Source organism: Ovis aries, chromosome 7, assembly GCF_016772045.2.
Source record: "Ovis aries strain OAR_USU_Benz2616 breed Rambouillet chromosome 7, ARS-UI_Ramb_v3.0, whole genome shotgun sequence".
NCBI classification, from domain to species: Eukaryota; Metazoa; Chordata; class Mammalia; order Artiodactyla; family Bovidae; genus Ovis; species Ovis aries.
In genome coordinates, this window is record NC_056060.1 from 21,617,886 (window position 1) to 21,631,048 (window position 13,163).

General features: G+C 58.6%; 1 protein-coding gene across 3 annotated transcripts; it reads left to right on the top strand.

Moving 5' to 3' along the window:
• The first annotated feature begins 384 nt into the window (after positions 1 to 384).
• On the top strand, positions 385 to 11,085 carry CDH24 (cadherin 24). Of its 3 annotated transcripts, XM_015096880.4 has the most exons (13): positions 385 to 502; positions 2,039 to 2,343; positions 2,526 to 2,820; positions 2,998 to 3,117; positions 3,191 to 3,358; positions 3,540 to 3,727; positions 4,056 to 4,309; positions 5,312 to 5,448; positions 8,043 to 8,164; positions 8,245 to 8,356; positions 8,940 to 9,188; positions 9,674 to 10,693; positions 10,785 to 11,085. In XM_015096880.4, exons 2-12 carry the CDS (start codon positions 2,143 to 2,145, stop codon positions 10,171 to 10,173), a joined length of 2,346 nt encoding a protein of 781 aa, XP_014952366.3. In that variant the 5' UTR covers positions 385 to 502; positions 2,039 to 2,142; the 3' UTR covers positions 10,174 to 10,693; positions 10,785 to 11,085. The 3 variants fall into 3 exon arrangements, with proteins under 3 accessions (XP_014952366.3, XP_042108900.1, XP_060274543.1); XM_042252966.2 differs by lacking the exon at positions 8,940 to 9,188; XM_060418560.1 differs by lacking the exons at positions 8,940 to 9,188; positions 9,674 to 10,693; positions 10,785 to 11,085 and having other exon boundaries at positions 8,225 to 8,355.
• Positions 11,086 to 13,163: the final 2,078 nt, after the last annotated feature.

The window sequence follows — 13,163 nt, forward strand, 5'->3', positions numbered from 1 at the left end:
CCTCCGCAGTGGGTTCCAGGCTCCCGGGCTCCCCGTGCGCTCGCCCTTCGTCCGGCTGCGGGCCTCTTCGCGCCCCGCGATGCGCCCTCCCCGCTAGCTCTTCGGAAACGGCCTGGACGCACTCCCACCCGAGTGCCCCTCAGGGCGCTGCGGGCCCGGCCCGGGAGGGGCGCCGCATCTGTATGCGCCCGGCGGCCAGCAGCGCCGAGGGGGCGGGCACCAGGCGCCGCCCCCGCCCTCTCCGCGCGGCCCGGGCTGGCCGGGGAGGGTCGGAGGCTGGGCTCTCCTCTCCCGCGCGGCGCGGAGCCGCCTCGCTCCTCCTCAGGCGGAGCCTCCTTCCCCCGCCCCCTCCGTCTCGCTCCCTTGTTCTCGCCGGGGCCGCTCAGACCTGCAGCGGAGCCGCGGCGCCCGCTCCGATCGGCTCGGGGCTGCGCCCCCGGGACCCGGCGACGGGGGCGGGCGGGAGCGCTCCCCGCCAAGCTGGGCCCCTAGGCACTGCCAGGTAAGGGCGCCTGTCCTGGAGCCCACGGTCGGGAATCCGCGAAGGGGCAGCAGGGGGCCCGCAGCCTGCGGGTGTCTTCAGAGCGGCGAGCGGTGCGCTCCGCGGCTGGGAGCCACTGCCGGCTCCCTTCTCCCGCGCTCTACCGCTTTCCCTTCTTCCCTCGCACCTCTTTTCCTCTTTTTCCCATTTTCCTCTCCCTCGATTTCTCTTCATCCTGCCTCCTCTTCTGCCTGTTTGCTTTTTCTGCCCCTTCCCTGTCTCCCCAACCCTTCTCTCTCCCTCTTGCCTGTCTTGCTCCATCTCCCCTTCCTCTTCGCCTTTTTCTTCCTTCACCTTTCTCTCCTTTCCTGTCTTCCTCTTCCCGCTTTCCTTCCTCTCCCCGATCCTCCCTCTCCCCTCCTCTCCTCTTCCCTTCCCGCTATCCTGTTTCTCACTCCCCTATCCCCTACCTTCTCTTCGTCCCGCCTCCCTCCCAGGTCCCTGGCTTCCCTCCGGCTTCCCTCTTCCCTCGGGAAGGAAAGGACTGTCAGGTGTGTGTCTGCTCTGGGGGAGGAGGGGCGCAGCCACAGCCACTTGAGGGGTCCCCCCTAGGAGGAGAAGGGGGAGACAGCGGTGGGAAGGGTCCTCTCTTCTACCTTCCTTCCCGCATCCCCTCCCAGCTGCCCCCTCTCCCAGAATGAAGTTCTGAGCTGGGGCGGCCTGGTCTGACCCCCGCAGTTGAAGCCGCCCCTTCCTGCTTATCACAGTGCTGGCCGCCCTTCCACCCATTCTGGAGCCTGGTACCCAGGACTCCTCTCTGCCTTTCAGACACCCAGACTACCTCCTTTGATCTCTTTCCTCCTGTTTCTTGCTGCCATTCTTTCTGTCTCTGCGGACAGTCCCTGAGTCTTGTTTTCACCCTGCATCTCGCTGTGTCTCTAGCCTCTGGGTCTGCCTCCCCAGTCTCCTGGCTTCTACCGCTCCCCTTTTCTCAGCTCCCCCGTCTCACTCTGTCTGTGAGCCCAGTCCCCCTTCAAGGACTTCAGCTAGCAGTGTGCCAGGGAGCAGATTCTGGAGAGGAGGGCTTCCTGTGGAGGACAGACTTTCACAGGTTCTCAACCCTGTCTGAGGCAGCCCTCCTTATCATTTCAGCCTGACCCTCGGCACCCTGAGACCACACCTCCATGAATCCCAGTTCCTGGATTTTTAAGCCCTTTCCATGGTAGCCCCCATCTCCTCCAGCACCTAGCTGCACACTCACCCTGGGAGTTCAGGGGCCAGATTTGCGGTTCTAAGCCCTCCCAGCGTCCCTCTCCTATTTTCTTCCCAAGCTTCCCTATTCAGAGTTGACTGGCCAAAGATTTATCAGCTTAGAGGGCTGGAGGTGAATACAGGCAGAGAGCCTGGCTGGAGGGAAAGATCAGACTGCTCTCGTTTTCATTATGGGTTCTGGGCAGTGGGGTGTCTGGTTCCTTGGAGGTCTGATATTTGGAGCGTCTAACTTTGGGAGGAGATGGTAAGGGTTTCCTCGACCCTGAACAACTGCCTGTCCTACAGGTGTGGATCCATGGGGTAGCCCCAACGCCTCTGCCCCTCTGCCCCAGCCAGCTCATGCCTCAGCACCCAGGAGCAGTGAACAGAGCCTTGGCTGGAGCCCAAATATGTGGGGCCTGGTGAGGCTCCTGCTGGCTTGGCTGGGTGGCTGGGGATGCATGGGGCGCCTGGCAGCCCCAGCCCGGGCTTGGGCAGGGTCCCGGGGGGCCCCAGAACCATCACTGCTTCGGACCCGAAGGAGCTGGGTGTGGAACCAATTCTTTGTCATTGAGGAGTACGCTGGACCAGAGCCTGTCCTTATTGGCAAGGTAAGGCTCAGCCCCTCCCCCGTCTCCCCTGACTCTCAAGGCTCTCCTCTGCAACTTCATCACTTCTGCAATGACCTTGGTCCCTGAGGATTCCCAACACTGTCCCCAGTCCTAGACGTAGACTCTTTAACTTTCTGTCACCATTCTTGGAACCTGCTGCTGTCTTTCCCTGACCCCTGCAGCTGCACTCAGATGTGGACAGGGGCGAGGGCCGCACCAAGTACCTGCTGAGCGGAGAGGGCGCAGGCACCGTATTTGTGATTGATGAGGCCACAGGCAATATCCACGTCACCAAGAGCCTGGACCGGGAGGAGAAGGCACAGTACGTGCTATTGGCCCAAGCCGTGGACCGAGCCTCCAACCGACCCCTGGAGCCCCCATCGGAGTTCATTATCAAGGTGCAAGACATCAACGACAACCCACCCATCTTTCCCCTCGGGCCCTACCATGCCACAGTGCCCGAGATGTCCAATGTGGGTGAGTACCCTAGGTCTGGACATCCTGGAGTGCCCTCACCTCCCCTTTCCCCACTGCTTTCTGCCCCAGAACCCATCTCCTTCAATTCAGCCCTGCTCGTGTCTGGGTCCCACTCATCTGCTCTTCTTCCCCACTTGGCTCTGTCCTGGCTGAGTGGGGTGCCGGAAACCCCTGCAGGGACATCAGTGATCCAAGTGACTGCTCACGACGCCGATGACCCCAGCTATGGGAACAGCGCCAAGCTGGTGTACACTGTGTTGGATGGACTGCCTTTCTTCTCTGTGGACCCCCAGACTGGTGAGGCTAGAGCTCGGGAGCTGGGTGAGGCAGCTGTGGGATCAGGCAACCCTGACCCATCATCTCTCCCTAGGAGTGGTGCGGACTGCCATCCCCAACATGGACCGGGAGACACAGGAGGAGTTCTTAGTGGTGATTCAAGCCAAGGACATGGGCGGCCACATGGGGGGGCTGTCGGGCAGCACCACGGTGACGGTCACCCTCAGCGATGTCAACGACAACCCCCCCAAGTTCCCTCAGAGTAAGGGGCCAGTGCCGCCGCTTGAGCCATCCTTTGACCACCCTATCCCACCCCACCCCTGTCACCCCTGGAGAAGCCTCCCCCAACCCATTCCCCCAGCCAGGCCTGGGAGAAGGACGTGCTGGGGGAGGGAGGAGGGCTGGGGGCCTCTCTAAGAACATCTCCCTCCATCCACCCCAAGGCCTGTACCAGTTCTCTGTGGTGGAGACCGCTGGGCCAGGCACCCTGGTGGGCCGGTTACGGGCCCAGGACCCAGACCTGGGGGACAATGCCCTCATGGCTTACAGCATCCTTGATGGGGAGGGATCGGAGGCCTTCAGCATCAGCACAGACTCCCAGGGTCGAGATGGGCTCCTCACTGTCCGCAAGGTGAGTGCTTCAGACCCACTCATACCCACCTCCTGCCCCACAGGACAGGCTCCTCACCAGGCTAGAGCAGACTTGGGATCTCTGTGTTGGAGCTCAGAGATTGTGGTCCTCTCCTCATCCTTCAGATAAGAGTCTGGGGCTCAGAATGGGGGAGTGACTGGCTCAGGACTTTGCACAGGGCAAGTCTGTGATTGAACTAGGGGCAGACCTGGAGTTCTGACCAAGTAATCTGCCCCCCACCACCCTGACCACCGAGACCACTACCCCTCTGGTGCCCACCTCCCTGAGGCCTGCACCTGCCTCAGTAACTCCATCTCCCTCACCATAGCCCCTAGACTTTGAGACCCGTCGCGCCTACTCTTTCCGCGTGGAGGCTACCAATACGCTCATTGACCCAGCCTATCTGCGGCGAGGACCCTTTAAGGATGTGGCCTCAGTGCGTGTGGCTGTGCAGGATGCTCCAGAGCCACCTGCCTTCACCCAGGCTGCCTACCACCTGGCAGTGCCTGAGAACAAGGATCCTGGGACCCTGGTGGGCCAAGTGTCAGCCACGGACCTGGACTCCCCAGCCAGCCCCATCAGGTGAGCTGGCGGGAGCAGGGCGGGGCCTTAGGGAAAAGGCCCAGCCGCAGGCTATTCCCACCCAAGGACTACCCCCACCTTTCCTGCCCATCACACTCCCCTCCTGGCAGAAGTCTTCCCCACTGCAGGCCTGGGGGCCAGGGGAGGGCTGGAGGACCTGCTAACCAGACTCTCCACCCATCCCTGTGTGGATGGCAGTGGCGCCTCCCAGTGGCCGTGAGAGCAGATATGGCATTTCATCTGATGAGTGCACCAGATCAGCTGACGGCTGTGGCCGGCGGTGGCTATTGATCACTCCCGCAGCGCCTCACATTTTACTCACTTGATAACATTTCATTTTCACAACAACCTGTGAGAGGAGGATTGAAGATAAGGGTAGCAGTCTTCTCGGCTGCAGCTGCTTTAGAGGCTCAGCCCTGAGAGGTTGTGTTAACGTGCCCCGGGTCACACTTTCAGTAAGCAGCAACGTGGGAATTCCAATCCGGACTTGTCAGCCTCAAGAAGACCCGCTCTTTCCACCTGCCCAGCCTGCTGCCCAGCATCCCTGTCACAGCACTGAGGGAGGGGCCAGTGTCATTCTCCTTTGATAGTTAAGGGAACGGGTTAAAAGATTTGCCCAAGGTCACACAGCTAGTCTGAGACAGAGCAGAGCTAGCACTCAGGTCCTTGGTCCTCAGAACAGAGCCCAGGAGTCAGAAAAACAGGCAGTGTTTGCCCCATGTCACCTCTGTCTCTCTTTCCACACCCCCATGAAACTCAGCACCCCATGTCATAGGATAGGTGTTTAATATTGGTGACTGCCCAGAGATATTTGTCTTTTGAGGGGACCCTAATGTGAATTATGGCTCCAGGTGCACAGGGCAGGCGCTGCCTGGTCAGCTCATGTAGGCCCTTTGCCCAGATGAGCCAGGAGGCCCAGCAAGGTGAACAGGTGGGAGGGAGGGGTGGCCGCCAGCTCGGCCCTGCCCCAGCTCAGCCCCGCACCTGGCTCCATCTCCCCAGATACTCCATCCTCCCGCACTCGGACCTGGAGCGCTGCTTCTCCATCGAGCCTGAAGACGGCACCATCCGCACAGCAGTGCCCCTGGACCGAGAGGCTCGTGTCTGGCACAACCTCACAGTGCTGGCCACGGAGCTTGGTGAGGAGTCCTGGGCCTCCAGGAGGGCCGGGAGGTGGCGGCAGCCTCCTGGCAGAGGGGCCGGCCCTGGGGATGGGGTGAGGGGGGTGTTAGTGCCACACACCCCCACCCAGGGTATAACAACTAGGTGCCCAGCCTGGACCCTTACCACCAGGCAGGCTTCCTGATCTCCTGGGCTGGACTGGGCACGGTGGGTTGGCTTAAGCATTTCCCCTCACCTTTAATTTGCTCCCATACCTGACTTTCCCCAAGTCAAAATAAATCTAACCTCAAATAGCTCTCAATCCCTAAGAAGCCCGGCATGCACCCTGGGAGACCCTGCCTTGCCCAGTCTCTGCTTCAGGCTGAAGTGGGAACAGGGAGGAGCTGGGCCCTCCTCTGGGAGCTGACCGGGGAGTGCCAGCAGCCTCTCCCTGGGAAGCTTTGTGGGAAGCCCCCACGGAAGGGGAGAGGGGCCAGCTCCCTGCACCGCCCGTGTCGGTCACCAGTCATCAGCAGCATGGTTCAGCCGCCTCTGGGCAGCCATGGCCCGCGGGGGCAGGGAGGCCTCCCCTCCTTCTGTGAACCTGTCGTTGCTGTGCCTGCTCATGCTTCAGCATCTCCCACGTTTGCTGTCCACATCCTGTCTATGGGAATTGGCCCTGTGTGCATACATACTTATGCCACGTCAGTGAAGAGCTAAAGCGCTATGTGTGTGTGTACATGTGGGTGCGCACTTCCCTGTGTGTGAAAAATACATATACATACCTATACATATGCTTGTGAGTATATGTCTGTAGTTGCATATATGTGTGTTATGTAGTTGAGTGTATAGAGTTATATTATTTGTGCATATATGTAATTGGATATGTATAGTGAAACTTGGTAGCTCAGCTAGTAAAGAGTCTGCCTGCAATGCAGGAGACCCCGGTTCCATTCCTGCATTGGGAAGATCCCCTGGAGGAAGGCATGGTAACCCACTCCAGTATTCTTGCCTGGAGAAAACCCCTGGACAGAGGAGCATGGTGAGCTACAGTCCATGGGGTCACAAAGAGTCAGACACAACTGAGCGACTAAGCATAGCACAGTGATAGACACAAGTAGCTGTTTGTATACACTGTCTTGTGTATGTGAGTGTTTGTGGACAGGCAGTAATAATTTACTACTTCCTGTGTATCGGACACGGTTCTAAGTACCAAATGTAGATGCATTCACTTCATCATCACCACAACTTTATGAGGGATGCATGATTTTCCCCCCCATTTTAAAAGGAGGAAACTCAGACAAAGAGAAGTTAAGTAACTTCCTGAGGTCACGCAGACATTAAGTGGTGGGGCCTGAGTCAGGTTGCAGTCTCAGCTGTTATCTCCTCCACCGTATGTGTTGAACTGTATGTGGATAGGTTTATGTTTATGACCGTGCAGCTGTGTGACAGTGCATGCATGTCTGCCCATGTGAACATCCCTGTGTGTGCTTTGGCCGTCTGTTTACATAGCCCTGTGTGTGTATGTGTGTGTGTATTTCCCTCACTGTCTTCTTGCTGCTGCTGCTGCTGCTAAGTCGCTTCAGTGGTGTCTGACTCTGTGCGACCCCATAGACGGCAGCCCCACTGTCTTCTTACCTCCTGCTAAATCCTGCTCCCCACACCCACAAATCCCAATACTGACTAGCAGGCCCTGAGCCCTTACTGCAGTGAAAGATGGACTCTGTCCCATCTCCCAGACCCTTTAGCCAGGCAGTCCACTCCTCTGCCTAGGCTGTGACCTCAGCCCCTTCCCAAGAGCCAACCAGCTCTCCCTCAACCTGGGGGAAAGACTAAAGGAACTTTAGCCTAGGGGAGAGATTTAGCCTAGGGAAGATGGGCGCTGGGGAGGGCAGGGATGCATACTTTACATTTTCTCTTGGATGCCATTGGCAGTGAGGAGCAAGGCAGGGTAATGATGGGGGCCACCCAGTGATGAGGGGGCCTGTCTATGGCTGCGGTACCCAGGCTGGCCTGGCTCTGCGCCTGAGAATCAGGTAGCTCCTCCCTCCCCAAGGTCAATCCTAAGTGATACTCATTGCTACGCCACAGCCTCCCAGACCTCTGATGGGCCGTGTGTGTGTGTGCACGAGTGTGTATGTCTGTCCCACTGTTTTCGTGCATGAAAATGCTTTCTCTGCATCCTGGGGGTGGTGATGCTGCATTCACTGTACATGTGGAACATTCCCTTTGTGTGCGTTGTATTCGCTTTAAACACTGAGTACATGGACTGTATGGGATGAACGTATTGCATCTTTCGTGGCAGTTGTGTGCTATGCATCATCTGTCTACCTTTCCTTGACGGTGCAAGTGCCCTGCATGTGGGTGATTGTTCATATATGTCCTGAGTGCTATGCTCCTGTTGAATGTATATGGGGTGTGTATTCCACATATTCTTGGGTACCACATGGATGTTATATGCACTTGTTCCATTCGCCTCACCACATTGATGCTACCTGCATATCTCACGCATATCTCACGTGTCCCACATGCATGCCATGTTCTGGATGTGACATTCACACACCATATGTACTGTGTGTAACTGTGATGTGTGTGCTTGCGTGGGGTGCACGTGTTCGTGTTCTGGCTTCAGACAGCTCTGCACAGGCCTCCCGGGTGCAAGTGGCCATCCAGACCCTGGATGAGAATGACAACGCTCCCCAGCTGGCTGAGCCCTATGACACCTTTGTGTGCGATTCTGCAGTCCCCGGCCAGGTAAGCCACTGAGGCAGGCGGGTTGGGACCTCGAGAACTCCTGCTGCCCACTCCATACAGGTTTCTCTTCTTCCCCTCAGCTGATTCAGGTCATCCAAGCCCTGGACAGAGATGAAGTCGGCAACAATAGCCATGTCTCCTTTCATGGCCCTCTGGGCCCGGATGCCAACTTCACTGTCCGGGACAACCGAGGTGGGTAGCCTCCTACAGCTGTGCCCTTACCTGCTTCCCTCCCCTCCTCCACCATCCCTAACTCCACCCACCTACCTGGGGCTCCACCCTACAGAATCTACATGCAGTTTGGGGAGTTCCTTGATGGCCTGTGGAGCGGGGGGCAGGGTGTGTGTGTATGTGTTCAGTTGTATCCGACTCTGTGACCCCATGGACTGTAGCCCACCAGGCTCCTCTGTCCATGGGATTCTCCAGGCAAGGATACTGGAGTGGGTTGCCATTTCCCACTCCAGGGGCTCTTCCTGACTAAGGGAGCAAACCCACATCTCCTGTGTCTCCTGCATTGGCAGGCAGGTTCTTTACCATTGATGCCAAAGGATTCTGGGATTCAGGGCTTTCACTGCAGGGGCCTGGGTTCAGTCCCTGGCTGGGGAACTGAGATCCTGCCAGCCACGCAGTGTGGCCAAAATAAATAAATAAAAGAAGGTGGCTGTGGTTTTGCTCTTTGCAAACCTTCCCCACAGACAGCTCTGTCTCCATGGGCTGCACCGACCTTAGTGGGAAGGTATCCCAGGAGGTGCCCAAAGACCTGTCTCTCCTACAGATGGCTCCGCCAGCCTGCTGCTGCCCTCTCGCCCTGCTCCACCCCGCCAGGCCCCCTACTTGGTTCCCATAGAACTGTGGGACTGGGGGCAGCCAGTACTGAGCAGTACAGCCACAGTAACTGTCAGTGTGTGCCGCTGCCGGCCTGATGGCTCCGTGGCGTCCTGCAGGCCCGAGGCTCAGCTCTCACCTGCTGGGCTCAGCACGGGGGCTCTGCTTGCCATTGTCACCTGTGTGGGCACGCTGCTGGGTGAGTCAAGCCATAGATGGGGTCATAGATGAGATCTAGGCCTGCAGGGGGTGTGGAGAGAAGCAGGACCTTGGACATAGGGAAGTCCACCCTAGGTCATGAAGGAACCCTCATGTCTGGGTTTTCCCACTGCCTGATACACCCAAGAGAAACACTCTGGCCTCATATCCCTGACCTGCCAAGCTAAAGACAGTCATGAGCCATAAAAACTATTTACTGAGCCCCAACTCTGGGCCATATGTGGTGCTGGGCACATCACTTGGTATTTCATCCTTTCAACAACCTTAAGGGGTAAATATGTTTCCCCTCTTTTCCACACAAGCAATCCAAGGGCCAAAGAGGTTCAGAGAAGTTAAGCAACTCTCCGCAGTCACACAGCAAGTAAAGGGTTGAAGTCAGGATTCAAAAGCGTTTTGCCAAAGGTCAAAGCTAGGGCTTGCCACCCCTGGGCCGTTCCAAATGGAACTTGTGCGCCTCTCCCCCAGCCCTGGTGGTGCTCTTCGTGGCTCTGCGGCGCCAGAAGCAAGAAGCCCTGATGGTGCTGGAGGAGGAGGACGTGCGCGAGAACATCATCACCTACGACGACGAGGGCGGCGGTGAGGAAGACACGGAGGCCTTCGACATCAGCGCCCTGCAGAACCCTGACGGGGCGGCCCCGCCGGCGCCTGGCCCACCCGCGCGCCGCGATGTGCTGCCCTGGGCGCGGGCACCGCGCCAGCCCCGGCCTCCCGGCCCCGCCGACGTGGCGCAGCTGCTGGCGCTGCGGCTGCGCGAGGCGGACGAGGACCCCAGCGTGCCGCCCTACGACTCCGTGCAAGTGTACGGCTACGAGGGCCGCGGCTCTTCCTGCGGCTCCCTCAGCTCCCTGGGCTCCGGCAGCGAGATCGGCGGCGCCCAGGGCCCGGCTGAGCCGCTGGACGACTGGGGGCCGCTCTTTCGCACCCTAGCCGAGCTCTACGGGGCCAAGGAGCCCCCAGCCCCCTGAGACGGGCCTGGCACTGCCCCCGCTTCCCCCACCGAAGCGGGGCGGCAGCGTAGGCCCTCTGAGTGAGCCCCCCGGGTCCAGGCAGGCGGCAGCAGCCCAGGGGCCCCCAGGCCTCCCCAGTCCCCGTGTCCCTCCTCCCCACCTCCCCGAGGCAACTGCCTCCTTACGTCCCTCCTCCCCAGTCGTCTGTTCGTCTCTCTCCAGGGATCCGTCTGTCTCCGACACGCTCCCTGTCTGGGTCTGGGTTGTGCGGCTCCGACTCTGAACCTCCCGCCTCTCTCACTGTGATTCCACTCTCTCGTGGCTCTGTTTGGTCTGCTCCATTCTGCCTCTGTCACCCAGGGCCCTATGTGTCTCCCTTGTGCACACACGCTCTCTGTCTGTCTCCTGCCCACATCTGCCCACATTCTCTGTGGGTCCCTGTGATGGGCTTTTTGGTTTTTTCTGTTGTCCATCCCAAAAGCAAGAGAAACGTCCAGCCACTGCTGCCCACCCTCCTGCAGGGGATGTTCTGCCCCAGGTCAGTGTCCCTAGACCTCTAGGAGCACCAGGCTGGCCCAAAGCCCTCCCCCACTCACCGCCTCTCAACTCTGGCTCTCCTGTCTTTACAGACCTGCCCGCATGGTTCCATCCATCACTCATGGCCTCATCCTGGCTCCACTGGCCTCCAGCAGAGAGAGGGAGCCAGCCCACCTCCCAGGGCGAGAGCTCCAGCCCCCCACTGTGGCCGCCTCCCTGGAGCTCTGCCCAGCTGTCAACCGGCCTTGGGCATCCTGGCTCTGGGCATCGTCTTGTATGCTTCCCAGCCCCTGGGGGAGGGGAAGGAAAGAGGGAGGCTGCTGGGGAAGGGGAAAGAGGGCGGAAGGGGAGGGGCCTCCATCTCTAATTTCATAATAAACAAACACTTTATTTTGTAAAGCTGGAGCCCTGCTCTCCTTTCCACACTCAGGTGTCTCTCAGAGCGTGTCACTGTGCTGAAGGGTTGGAAGAGAGGCCTAAGCCCACCCCCTCGGCTCATTCTCCTTTCTCCTTTGGGGGACAGTCTGCTTCAAGTCCCTTTCACAGAGGAGAGTTTGGGTTGATTCCATTCTGGGACCAAGGAGATAATGACTCGTTCCCCTGCTCCCACCACCTCTGGGTTCTCTGTTGGTCTCAAAGTGTCCAAGGAAATTAAGACATGGGGCTTGGCCAGAGGGGAGAGCAGGAGGGAGACTGTGGAGAGAAGGAGGAGCTATAACGAGACTAAGGAGAGAGGAGGAGGGGTTCTAGACTAGGACAGTGGGCGGGGGACAGCAGAGAGGAGCAAGCCGGTGCCTGCTGGGGCCTGTGGTCCCAGCTGGAAAAGGCTGGGTCGGGGTAAGGTGGTACAGTCACGGTGGACCTGCTGCCTCCACCCTTCATTCTTCCCGGTCTGTGGTCTTGTTCTTCATGGGCACAGAGGAGGGGAGAGAGGGGCCCCAGGAAGGCGGGCTGTTTTAGGGGTTGAACCAAAGTCAGCTGGGACGGGAGCCCAGCGGGTGGCCAGCGTCTCTCACTGTGGGCTCCTTGCGTAGAGAAGGGGTCCACCCAGGAACAAACAGTAGACCTGGCCCAGGTCTCGTAAGTCCAGCAAGAGCTCCTGGGGAGTGGATAGGTCAGGACAGGTCCTTGTGACCTTCCCTTCCAAGTGCGAGGTGCGGGTAGTCAAGGGAGGCTGCTCCAATGGGAAGATGCCTTCTTGGACCTTACGTGCTGTGTGGTTAAGGCCACCAGGGAGGACAAAGACCCTGCTCTGACGGGCCGCCTCCATCCTGTCAGATCCTTTGTACACGCAGCTCTGCTTGAAGAGGCCTTTGGCTTCAGCCAGAAAACAAACAATGAAGAGAAGGATGGAGGGAGGGAGGGATCAAATAGGTTAGTACAGGCCTCCATTTCTTGGACACAGTTTCTGAGAACAGATTCGTTCAGTGAAACAGTTATAGTATCTTCTCCCAGGAAGCTGTGATGTCGATGGGTTCCTCCAAACCAGGCCTATGGTGCAAGCATGGCATTGTCATTGACTCTGCTGAAGGCTGGAAACTGGGCCCTGCCTGCCTGAGGGCCTGTATGAGAGCAGTCTGTCTGCCCCAGAGGGAGACACTTAGGAGGGCAGCACCGCAAGCAGGGCGTCAGGACAGGTCTCCCGGTTCAGGGCTAGATTGACCCCCATGGTCTCCCCTGATGTCTGAATCAAACCTTTAGGAATAAGGGGAGAAGAGCAGGGAGTGAGGCATGGGCTACCCCTGGCTAGTGAGCGGTGCATTGAAGTGGGGTGCGAGCCTTCGCCCGCTCTGCCAGCCCTCCCTAACACTCTCCTGAGGTCCTTCCCAACTCATTCAGCTGCCAGGAAAACAGTGTAGGGAAACAGACTTTTCAGCTAGACCCTTAGGTTTATCTCTGGTCTTAAATATCTCACCATTGGAAAGAGAATTTGTCAAAGGAAGTGAAGAGGGCAGGACCAGGGAAGGAAAAGAGAAGAGAGAACGGAGAGCTGATGGGAGGAGATACAAGAAGAGAGCCCTCCCTATCTGGGTTCAGTCCTCCTTCCCTGATTAATGGGAAGGTGAGGGGGTCAGAGTGTGGGGGTGGGGTGGGGAGCTGCATGTGGTTCCCAGCTTGCCTGGGGGTTGGTTCAGGTGGCAACGGCAGGCTAGCCTGTCCTCCATTCCTGCCTTTTCTCACTCCCTGGTTGGGTGGGTGGGGGTGTTTGCGGGGGGCCGGGGAGGGCAGTGAGGCTGCAGAAGTAGTGAACCCCTGGGGTGAGCCCTGCCCCACCTCCTCTCTACTCTGGACTTTTTCTCCCCCCAAAAATAGTAAGCCCTTTCTCCCTGATAATTGGCCGTTCTCCTTACTCAGACGGGGCTCTTTCTCTTGTGGCCCGTTTCCTGTCTCTGCACATGGGAACCACCACTTATCCAGGATCACTCACCCACACTCATCTCCACACGTGGAGGTGCACCTTCTTATATCTG